General features: G+C 40.8%; 1 protein-coding gene across 5 annotated transcripts in view; it reads left to right on the top strand.

The window, feature by feature from the left end:
- LOC121542751 (F-actin-uncapping protein LRRC16A) overlaps positions 1–12500 on the top strand; it is a 233349-nt gene that overhangs the window by 96083 nt on the left and 124766 nt on the right. For all 5 annotated transcript variants that reach the window (XM_041852279.2, XM_041852277.2, XM_041852278.2 and 2 more), the window contains exons 4-8: positions 66–125; positions 2263–2384; positions 10516–10613; positions 11099–11169; positions 11988–12061. In XM_041852279.2, the coding sequence (XP_041708213.2) occupies positions 66–125; positions 2263–2384; positions 10516–10613; positions 11099–11169; positions 11988–12061 (425 nt within the window). The remainder of the gene's footprint in view (positions 1–65; positions 126–2262; positions 2385–10515; positions 10614–11098; positions 11170–11987; positions 12062–12500) is intronic.

Genomic DNA, 12500 nt, shown 5'->3' with positions numbered 1-12500 from the left:
CATAGCTATATTATATCTCATGTCATGATTTCTGCATTTCTATATCTTTTATTCCTCTCTTTCAGATTGAACACAACTTCAATTATTTAGAGATACAAGGGATCACCTGTAACAAGCCCACACAGGTAAGAAAACAAACACACTGGCTTTACAATGTAATGCTCCAACAAATGGTTCATTATCTGATCCTAAATCATCTGTTAGTCAATCATCCATCTGAATTAGGGATAATAGTATTAATATTACTGTATGTAATGTGTACTATATGATATTACTGAGGGTTACTATATGATATTACTGAGGGTTACTATATGATATTACAGAGGGTTACTATATGATATTACTGAGGGTTGCTATATGATATTACTGAGGGTTACTATATGATATTACTGAGGGTTACTATATGATATTACTGAGGGTTACTATATGATATTACTGAGGGTTACTATATGATATTACTGAGGGTTACTATATAATATTACTGAGGGTTGCTATATGATATTACTGAGGGTTGCTATATGATATTACTGAGGGTTACTATATGATATTACTGAGGGTTGCTATATGATATTACTGAGGGTTACTATATGATATTACTGAGGGTTACTATATGATATTACTGAGGGTTACTATATGATATTACTGAGGGTTACTATATGATATTACTGAGGGTTACTATATGATATTACTGAGGGTTACTATATGATATTACTGAGGGTTACTATATGATATTACTGAGGGTTACTATATGATATTACTGAGGGTTACTATATAATATTACTGAGGGTTGCTCTATGATATTACTGAGGGTTGCTATATGATATTACTGAGGGTTGCTCTATAATATTACTGAGGGTTGCTATATGATATTACTGAGGGTTGCTATATGATATTACTGAGGGTTGCTCTATAATATTACTGAGGGTTGCTCTATGATCTTCCTGAGGGTTGCTCTATGATCTTACTGAGGGTTGCTCTATAATATTACTGAGGGTTGCTCTATGATCTTACTGAGGGTTGCTCTATGATCTTACTGAGGGTTGCTCTATAATATTACTGAGGGTTACTATATGATATTACTGAGGGTTACTATATGATATTACTGAGGGTTGCTCTATAATATTACTGAGGGTTACTATATAATATTACTGAGGGTTGTTATATGATATTACTGAGGGTTACTATATGATATTACTGAGGGTTGCTATATGATATTACTGAGGGTTGCTATATAATATTACTGAGGGTTGCTATATGATATTACTGAGGGTTGCTATATGATATTACTGAGGGTTACTATATAATATTACTGAGGGTTACTATATGATATTACTGAGGGTTACTATATGATATTACTGAGGGTTGCTATATGATATTACTGAGGGTTACTATATAATATTACTGAGGGTTGCTATATGATATTACTGAGGGTTACTATATGATATTACTGAGGGTTGCTATATGATATTACTGAGGGTTACTATATAATATTACTGAGGGTTGCTATATGATATTACTGAGGGTTACTATATGATATTACTGAGGGTTACTATATGATATTACTGAGGGTTACTATATGATATTACTGAGGGTTGCTATATGATATTACTGAGGGTTGCTATATGATATTACTGAGGGTTGCTATATGATATTACTGAGGGTTGCTATATGATATTACTGAGGGTTACTATATAATATTACTGAGGGTTACTATATGATATTACTGAGGGTTACTATATGATATTACTGAGGGTTGCTATATGATATTAGTGAGGGTTACTATATAATATTACTGAGGGTTGCTATATGATATTACTGAGGGTTACTATATGATATTACTGAGGGTTACTATATAATATTACTGAGGGTTACTATATGATATTACTGAGGGTTACTATATGATATTACTGAGGGTTACTATATGATATTACTGAGGGTTACTATATGATATTACTGAGGGTTACTATATAATATTACTGAGGGTTACTATATGATATTACTGAGGGTTACTATATGATATTACTGAGGGTTACTATATGATATTACTGAGGGTTACTATATAATATTACTGAGGGTTACTATATGATATTACTGAGGGTTACTATATGATATTACTGAGGGTTACTATATAATATTACTGAGGGTTACTATATGATATTACTGAGGGTTACTATATGATATTACTGAGGGTTGCTCTATGATATTACTGAGGGTTGCTATATGATATTACTGAGGGTTGTTGTTCATGTTTGTCTCCTATAGTTGACGGTGGAGTATGAGAGAGGTGTTGTGTCTCTGAAGATGGCCTCTACAGAAGAGGTGAATGAGGTGGTGGCTCACATAGGGGTCTGTCTACAGAGGATATGTCCTGGTCTATCACCACTGTGAGTACACACACACGCACACCCGTGCACACACACGCACACACCTGCGCACGAACGAATGCACGCACACTCACACACAGAGTCAATGACCTTTAGTTTCACTGACCTTTCTCTCTCCGTCTCTTTCCGTCTCTCTCCGTCTCTTTCTGTCTCTCTCTCCGTCTCTCTCCGTCTCTCTCCGTCTCTCTCTGTCTCTCTCCGTCTCTCTCCGTCTCTCTCTGTCTCTTTCAGTCTCTCTCCCTCTCTCCCTCGCTCTCCGTCTCTCTCCGTCTCTCTCCTTCTCTCTCCATCTCTTTCCGTCTCGCTCCCTCTCTCTCCGTCTCTCTCTCCCTCTCTCTCTGTCTCTCTCTCCATCTCTCTCCGTCTCTCTCCATCTCTTTCCGTCTCTCTCCGTCTCTCTCCCTCTCTCTCCGTCTCTCTCCGTCTCTCTCTCCCTCTCTCTCTGTCTCTCTCTCCATCTCTCTCCGTCTCTCTCCATCTCTTTCCGTCTCTCTCCGTCTCTCTCCCTCTCTCTCCGTCTCTCTCCCTCTCTCTCCGTCTCTCTCTCCGTCTCTTTCCGTCTCTCTCCCTCTCTCTCCGTCTCTCTCCCTCTCTCTCCCTCTCTCTCCGTCTCTCTCCCTCTCTCTCCGTCTCTCTCTCCGTCTCTTTCCGTCTCTCTCCCTCTCTCTCCGCCTCTCTCCCTCTCTCTCCGTCTCTCTCCGTCTCTTTCACTCTCTTTTCCTCTATTTTTCCGTGCCATTTAATGTGACTTATTGCATACACTGATTACACTGAGCATTCCCACCCAACACTGATCTGGGTTCAGTCAGGGTTCAGTCCTAGACAGAATGGACTCTTGATGAGACTCTTTCCCAGTCTGTTATAACAGATCAGGAGACAGTCAGATATCTGACCTTCTCTGAATGGCTTCAGTCTGTGTAATAATCTGTCATCACCTGCTAATATCTGTGATGTTGTATGGACCGTGAAGTGAACAACAGCTATCTAGAGGTCCCCCAGTATATCAGTGTCTATATACAGGCCTATAACCATGTTAACTCCCCCAGTATATCAGTGTCTATATACAGGCCTATAACCATGTTAACTCCCCCAGTATATCAGTGTCTATATACAGGCCTATAACCATGTTAACTCCCCCAGTATATCAGTGTCTATATACAGGCCTATAACCATGTTAACTCCCCCAGTATATCAGTGTCTATATACAGGCCTATAACCATGTTAACTCCCCCAGTATATCAGTGTCTATATACAGGCCTATAACCATGTTAACTCCCCCAGTATATCAGTGTCTATATACAGGCCTATAGCCATGTTAACTCCCCCAGTATATCAGTGTCTATATACAGGCCTATAACCATGTTAACTCCCCCAGTATATCAGTGTCTATATACAGGCCTATAACCATGTTACTCCCCCAGTATATCAGTGTCTATATACAGGCCTATAACCATGTTAACTCCCCCAGTGTATCAGTGTCTATATACAGGCCTATAACCATGTTAACTCCCCCAGTATATCAGTGTCTATATACAGGCCTATAACCATGTTAACTCCCCCAGTATATCAGTGTCTATATACAGGCCTATAACCATGTTAACTCCCCAGTATATCAGTGTCTATATACAGGCCTATAACCATGTTAACTCCCCCAGTATATCAGTGTCTATATACAGGCCTATAACCATGTTAACTCCCCCAGTATATCAGTGTCTATATACAGGCCTATAACCATGTTAACTCCCCCAGTATATCAGTGTCTATATACAGGCCTATAGCCATGTTAACTCCCCCCAGTATATCAGTGTCTATATACAGGCCTATAACCATGTTAACTCCCCCCAGTGTATCAGTGTCTATATACAGGCCTATAACCATGTTAACTCCCCCAGTATATCAGTGTCTATATACAGGCCTATAGCCATGTTAACTCCCCCAGTATATCAGTGTCTATATACAGGCCTATAACCATGTTAACTCCCCCAGTATATCAGTGTCTATATACAGGCCTATAACCATGTTAACTCCCCCAGTATATCAGTGTCTATATACAGGCCTATAACCATGTTAACTCCCCCAGTGTATCAGTGTCTATATACAGGCCTATAACCATGTTAACTCCCCCAGTATATCAGTGTCTATATACAGGCCTATAGCCATGTTAACTCCCCCAGTATATCAGTGTCTATATACAGGCCTATAACCATGTTAACTCCCCCAGTATATCAGTGTCTATATACAGGCCTATAACCATGTTAACTCCCCCAATATATCAGTGTCTATATACAGGCCTATAGCCATGTTAACTCCCCCAGTATATCAGTGTCTATATACAGGCCTATAGCCATGTTAACTCCCCCAGTATATCAGTGTCTATATACAGGCCTATAACCATGTTAACTCCCCCAGTATATCAGTGTCTATATACAGGCCTATAGCCATGTTAACTCCCCCAGTATATCAGTGTCTATATACAGGCCTATAACCATGTTAACTCCCCCAGTATATCAGTGTCTATATACAGGCCTATAGCCATGTTAACTCCCCCAGTATATCAGTGTCTATATACAGGCCTATAACCATGTTAACTCCCCCAGTATATCAGTGTCTATATACAGGCCTATAACCATGTTAACTCCCCCAGTATATCAGTGTCTATATACAGGCCTATAGCCATGTTAACTCCCCCAGTATATCAGTGTCTATATACAGGCCTATAGCCATGTTAACTCCCCCAGTATATCAGTGTCTATATACAGGCCTATAACCATGTTAACTCCCCCAGTATATCAGTGTCTATATACAGGCCTATAACCATGTTAACTCCCCCAGTATATCAGTGTCTATATACAGGCCTATAACCATGTTAACTCCCCCAGTATATCAGTGTTTATACAGGCCTATAACCATGTTAACTCCCCCAATATATCAGTGTCTATATACAGGCCTATAACCATGTTAACTCCCACAGTATATCAGTGTTTATATACAGGCCTATAGCCATGTTAACTCCCCCAGTATATCAGTGTCTATATACAGGCCTATAACCATGTTAACTCCCCCAGTATATCAGTGTCTATACAGGCCTATAACCATGTTAACTCCCCCAGTATATCAGTGTTTATACAGGCCTATAACCATGTTTCATCCCTGTGCTCTGCTCTGTATACAACTCTGAGTACTTTCTCCTTTATTAAACCTTTATTTATTCAAGTTTGTCTCATTGAGATATAATATCTCTGTTGCAAGAGAGACCTCCTATCAGGCTTCCAGGAAACACTACTGCTGCAGTATGTAAACAACCATGGCTGTTAGCTATCAGGCTTTAAAGGTCATTGGTAAGAGGGCTCTCAGGAATGATTGACCTTATTGGGACACAAAGCCTCTCTGTTGTGTCGGAGATGGACACGTCACAGACAGTTGAGATGATCATGGACAGTGATGCCGCTGATTCTCTGGAGCAGCACTGTAGTCCACCGTCTGTTAGGGATGGGCGTTTCACATGTTTTTGACTGTTCGAGTATATTTTAGTCATTTAGCAGATGCTCTTATCCAGAGCGACTTACAATTAGCGAGTGCGTACATTTTTCATACTGGCCCCCCCGTGGGAATCGAACCCACAACCCTGGCGTTGCAAGCGCCATGCTCTACCAACTGAGCTACAGGAGCACTCACGTTATTTATTTTTCAAGCACTCGAGAACCTATTTTTAGAACACAAGGCCCTCACTGGGAAGAAATATGTCTGCATTTATCTACTGTATATGCCAACAGTGCGCAATGATGCCTAATTTATCATAAGCATTACAGGTAATGAATCTTAATTGCTAAATTGCCTTATATATATATATATATATATATATATATATATATATATATATATATATATATATATATATATATATATATATACAGTGGGGAGAACAAGTATTTGATACACTGCCTATTTTGCAGGTTTTCCTACTTACAAAGCATGTAGAGGTCTGTAATTTTTATCATAGGTACACTTCAACTGTGAGAGACGCAATCTAAAACAAAAATCCAGAAAATCACATTGTATGATTTTTAAGTAATTAATTTGCATTTTATTGCATGACATAAGTATTTGATACATCAGAAAAGCAGAACTTAATATTTGGTACAGAAACCTTTGTTTGCAATTACAGAGATCATACGTTTCCTGTAGGTCTTGACCAGGTTTGCACACACTGCAGCAGGGATTTTGGCCCACTCCTCCAAACAGACCTTCTCCAGATCCTTCAGGTTTCGGGGGCTGTCGCTGGGCAATACGGACTTTCAGCTCCCTCCAAAGATGTTCTATTGGGTTCAGGTCTGGAGACTGGCTAGGCCACTCCAGGACCTTGAGATGCTTCTTACGGAGCCACTCCTTAGTTGCCCTGGCTGTGTGTTTCGGGTCGTTGTCATGCTGGAAGACCCAGCCACGACCCATCTTCAATGCTCTTACTGAGGGAAGGAGGTTGTTGGCCAAGATCTCTCGATACATGGCCCCATCCATCCTCCCCTCAATACGGTGCAGTCGTCCTGTCCCCTTTGCAGAAAAGCATCCCCAAAGAATGATGTTTCCACCTCCATGCTTCACGGTTGGGATGGTGTTCTTGGGGTTGTACTCATCCTTCTTCTCCCTCCAAACACGGCGAGTGGAGTTTAGACCAAAAAGCTCTATTTTTGTCTCATCAGACCACATGACCTTCTCCCATTCCTCCTCTGGATCATCCAGATGGTCATTGGCAAACTTCAGACGGGCCTGGACATGCGCTGGCTTGAGCAGGGGGACCTTGCGTGCGCTGCAGGATTTTAATCCATGACGGTAGTGTGTTACTAATGGTTTTCTTTGAGACTGTGGTCCCAGCTCTCTTCAGGTCATTGACCAGGTCCTGCCGTGTAGTTCTGGGCTGATCCCTCACCTTCCTCATGATCATTGATGCCCCACGAGGTGAGATCTTGCATGGAGCCCCAGACTGAGGGTGATTGACCGTCATCTTAAACTTCTTCCATTTTCTAATAATTGCGCCAACAGTTGTTGCCTTCTCACCAAGCTGCTTGCCTATTGTCCTGTAGCCCATCCCAGCCTTGTACAGGTCTACAATTTTATCCCTGATGTCCTTACACAGCTCTCTGGTCTTGGCCATTGTGGAGAGGTTGGAGTCTGTTTGATTGAGTGTGTGGACAGGTGTCTTTTATACAGGTAACGAGTTCAAACAGGTGCAGTTAATACAGGTAATGAGTGGAGAACAGGAGGGCTTCTTAAAGAAAAACTAACAGGTCTGTGAGAGCCGGAATTCTTACTGGTTGGTAGGTGATCAAATACTTATGTCATGCAATAAAATGCAAATTAATTACTTAAAAATCATACAATGTGATTTTCTGGATTTTTGTTTTAGATTCCGTCTCTCACAGTTGAAGTGTACCTATGATACAAATTACAGACCTCTACATGCTTTGTAAGTAGGAAAACCTGCAAAATCGGCAGTGTATCAAATACTTGTTCTCCCCACTGTATATATATATATATATTCAGACAATAAAAAAACAATTGCCATTTATGATTCATTTATTGAAACCATAATATCAACTGGTTAGATTATATAGGAACCTCAGCAGTGGGACTTGGCTGTGCAATAGCATAGCCTTGTTTTCTTAATTTAGCAGGCAAGACGCTCTTATTTCCCGAGCCCTTATCACAGTCACGACACACCTGTTTTATAGTAAAAACATGATGTAATATAACAGAATAAAATAGAACAGGATAGTGAGAACTGATGTGCATCTCGCGTTTGGAACAATTATTCTCAAAAAGGGATTATTTGAAATGGGGCTCAATTTGGGCAGTTGAAAGACAATTTTTTTTCAGTGTTATAAACCAGATGTTCGATTTAGTTCATTCTACATGTTCTTTGGAATTTTCAAAATGGATTAACAATTCCACATTGAACAATAGATGGGGATGAATTACGGCCACGACATCTATTTTGGTGAGTAGGCCTAGCGTTAATGATTCTGATGAAAATATGCTCTTTGTCTTTATCAAATATTTTTGCGTATTTTCAGTGTGGAACCCGTTTATGTTTAGGAAGGTTATAGCCTAGGCTAACCAATTCTAAATGATACTAGCAGTTCGTAAAGTAGGGGGTTTTCAATGGTTACCACAGCCACAAAGTCATAAACCCCGCCTAGTTCTACAATTTATCTTCTTAAAATTGTATTTTAAACCTAACCCTTAACTCTAACCTTAACTTAACTCTAACTTAACTCTAGCCTTAACAACCCTAAACTTAAATTAAGACTAAAAAGCTCATTTTTATTTTCGTAACTCTTTTCGATATAGCCAACTTTGTGGCTGTGGTAACTAGTGACAATCGCGAAGTAGCCTAGACGGGACGCATTTATTCCAAAACTGCAGCTCATTGTTGGAACACATATTTCCCTACTTCAGTCAACCAGTCCATTATGAATTTGTGATAAAACTGTCGTCATTTGGCAAAGAAATGTAGCTTGTGTATCCCTTCAGTTAGATACGTTTTTTATAGACTTATGTAAGCCTAACGGGAGCTTGTGTGCGCACTCAGCAGGCGTGTGTAGAGGGAGCGGTCAGAACACAATTGAATGAGTGAGACAGAGCGGAAAGGGAATTTAGGGAGAAGAACCTTGCTATAGTTGGCTTTTTTTTGTGTGTCCCGCAAATTCACATGTACAAATGGAACACTAGAATCAAAGCACATTAACGTTCTCTTCAAGACAACATTTTGACCAATTCGTTTTACAGTATTTGAAAGAAATGTGATCTCTGGTTAAAGATCGAGTTATGACCTCCATATGAGTACTCCAGTACTGGATTATCCATGCCCATCTCTACCCTCAGTGGGTCTGACCCAGCACAGAGAGCCCCTAAAGAAAACACACCAACCTGCTTGGGACATTTCATATTTGAAAGTGTATACTGTGTGTTCGGAAAGTATTCAGACCCCTTGACTTTTTCCACATTTTGTTACAGCCTAATTCTAAAATTACAGCCTAATTCTAAAATGGATTAAATTAGTTTTTTTCCCTCATCAATCTACACACCATACCCCATAATGACAAAGCAAAAACAGGTTTTTGAAGGTCCCCAAGAACACAGTGGCCTCCATCATTCTTAAATGGAAGAAGTTTGGAACCACCAAGACTCTTCCTAGAGCTGGCCGCCCGGCCAAACTGAGTAATTGGTGGAGAAGGGCCTTGGTCAGGGAGGTGACCAAGAACCTGATGGTCACTCTGACAGAGCTCCAGAGTTCCTCTGTGGAGATGGGAGATCCTTCAGAAGGACAACCATCTCTGCAGCACTCCACCAATCAGGCCTTTATGGTAGAGTGGCCACTCTGAATGTCCTTGAGTGGCCCAGCCAGAGCCCGGACTTGAACCCGATCGAACATCTCTGGAGAGACCTTCAAATAGTTGTGCAGCAACGCTCCCCTCCAACCTGACAGAGTTTGAGAGGATCTGCAGAGAAGAATGGGAGACACTCCCCAAATACAGGTGTGCCAAGATTGTAGCGTCATACCCACGAAGACTCAAGGCTGAATACTTATGTAAATGTTATATTTCCGTTTTTTGTTTTTAACACATTTCTAAAAACCTGTTTTTGCTTTGTCATTATGTGATATTGTATGTAGATTGATGAGGGAAAAAAGCCTATTTAATCTATTTTAGAATAAGGCTGTAACGTAACAAAATGTGGAAAAAGGGGAAGTGGTCTGAATACTTTCCGAATGCACTGTACATCTGAAACTATTAAAACTGTATTGCTGTTTGAAAAGAGAAGTATGAATGAAATACAGAAATGAACGCTGAACAATGTGCAGAAGTGCCAGTGTTTGTGTAGTATAAACCAGTCACCTGCATCTGATCTGAGTAATATTGTTTCTGTTAGCTATGTGTTGTATAGTTGTCCCTTGCCCTGAGACATGGCTGTAGACGCCTATAGACTCTAACAACATTACAACCTAAGGAGCCGTTTCTCAGGGCAAAGTTGCCACTAGTTTTCTGTCATAACAATGTTATCCTAAACCTAGAAGCCTGTTATACTGTAAACCTGTGTACTGGATCAGACTTGTTGTCCTGTGTCTGTCTGACAGGAAGCTGATGAAGAAGCTGAGTATGGAGCCTCCAGAGAGGATCACCAGCCTACAGACTCTTTGGGACAACCACAAAGTAGCAGAGCCAGGACCATGTGGTGAAAACAATACCATATTCACTGTGTGTGTGTGTGTGTGTGTGTGTGTGTGTGCGTGCCCGCATATCGCTACATTGACACTCCTCTCTCCCATATGTGTGTTTGTTTGTGTGCGCGCGTTTGCGTGTATGTCGGTGTGTATCACTACATTGACTCTCTCTCCTCTCTCTCTCTCCTCTCTCTCTCTCCTCTCTCTCGCTCTCTCCTCTCTCTCTCTCTCTCTCTCGCTCTCTCCTCTCTCTCTCTCTCTCGCTCTCCTCGCTCTCTCTCTCTCCTCTCTCTCTCCTCTCTCTCTCTTTCTCTCTCTCTCTCTGCTCTCTCTTTCTCTCTGTCCTCTGTCTCGCTCTCTCCTCTCTCTCTCTCTCTCTCTCTCTCGCTCTCTCCTCTCTCTCTCCTCTCTCCTCTCTCTCTCCCTCTCTCTCTGCTCTCTCTCTTTCTCTCGGTCCTCTATCTCGCCTCTCTCTCTCTCTCCTCTCCCTCTTCAGGGGGTTTCTCTCAGATGTACAGATGTGTATGTGACTGGCTGGGTCTGCCCTACAGAGAGGAAGTTCAATGGGTCAGTATCCTCGTGGCTAACGTAGATACTTCACTAATTATTTATGACTAAATGAAATATTAATATCAGGTGTGTGTTAACATTTCCTTACATCTGGCGGATGACATTAGGTTGGTCTTCATTTCCATGTTGTCTTGTTGATGTATATTTAGCCAAACCATTGCAGTGGGTGAAACAGCAACCCAGACTACATCTATCACGTTACATTTCAGCAATAAATCATTGGTGAATTCTACATTTCCATGTTGTCACGTCGATTCAATTTAACACGTAGCCTAGCCACTGTAGCTACTAGAATCACTATGGCAGTGGTGACACAGCTACTCGTAACAGTTGCTTCCTGTCAAATCAAATCAGAGTTTATTGGTAGCGCACAGATTTGTAGTTGTTATTGCGGGGGCAGCGAAATATTCCAAACAGGACACACCTATCACACCTAACAGGACATAGACACCCATCTATTGCATAAAATGTGCTTTAAAATTATTTGTTAGTTATGCATCTTGATGTTCTCGATTCAATTTAACGTAGCTATTTAATTACTATGACAGTGGTGAGAAAGAAGCCAACAATCTGTTTCCTGTCACATCCACTAGGATGTAGACAACATCTACTATGACAGTGGTCCCCTGTAGCTCAGTTGGTAGAGCGTGGCGCTTGCAACGCCAGGGTTGTGGGTTCGTTTCCCACGGTGGGGGGCCAGTATGAAAATGTATGCACTCACCAACTGTAAGTCGCTGTGGATAAGAGCGTCTGCTAAAATGACTAAAAATGTAAATGGTGAGAAAGAACAGTCTGTTTCCTGTCACATCTACTAGGATGTAGACACCATCTATCTGACTCAAGACACACGGGATCTCAACCTGCAGGACTTCAGTCATCTGGAGAATAGGTGAGTCACTAGGTTCTATCCCATGCACTGTGGTACTTTATCGTGACAGCTACTGAATAGTAATACACTTTGTAATGTTTTCTAACATTAATGTTAAAGGGGAAATCCACAGTTGGAGCTAGAGAAATGTAACTACTACAGAGCTATGGATGCAAGGACTGACAATCCATGATATCAGAATTATAGTTTTAACCAGTGTTTGTTTACAATAATTTTGTTTATAAACATTTAAGTAAAACACGCTTATATTTTTCGTTCTGATGTGGTACGACAGTTGAACTACGCTCATGAGGCGTTTATAAATTATATTCTTCAAGAATCAATGGGTACATATCATTCATTTATAAGTCCAAAATGGATGTAACAACTGTAGATTGTCCCTTTAACTTTGTAATGTTTCACTTTGTAATTCAATTCTTATGCAGTAAATCTCATATTA

The sequence above is a fragment of the Coregonus clupeaformis genome, unplaced genomic scaffold (genome assembly GCF_020615455.1).
Source record: "Coregonus clupeaformis isolate EN_2021a unplaced genomic scaffold, ASM2061545v1 scaf0146, whole genome shotgun sequence".
In the NCBI taxonomy this organism is placed as follows: domain Eukaryota; kingdom Metazoa; phylum Chordata; class Actinopteri; order Salmoniformes; family Salmonidae; genus Coregonus; species Coregonus clupeaformis.
Note: the sequence above shows the minus strand (reverse complement) of the source record. Positions and strands in the feature narration are given on the sequence as shown.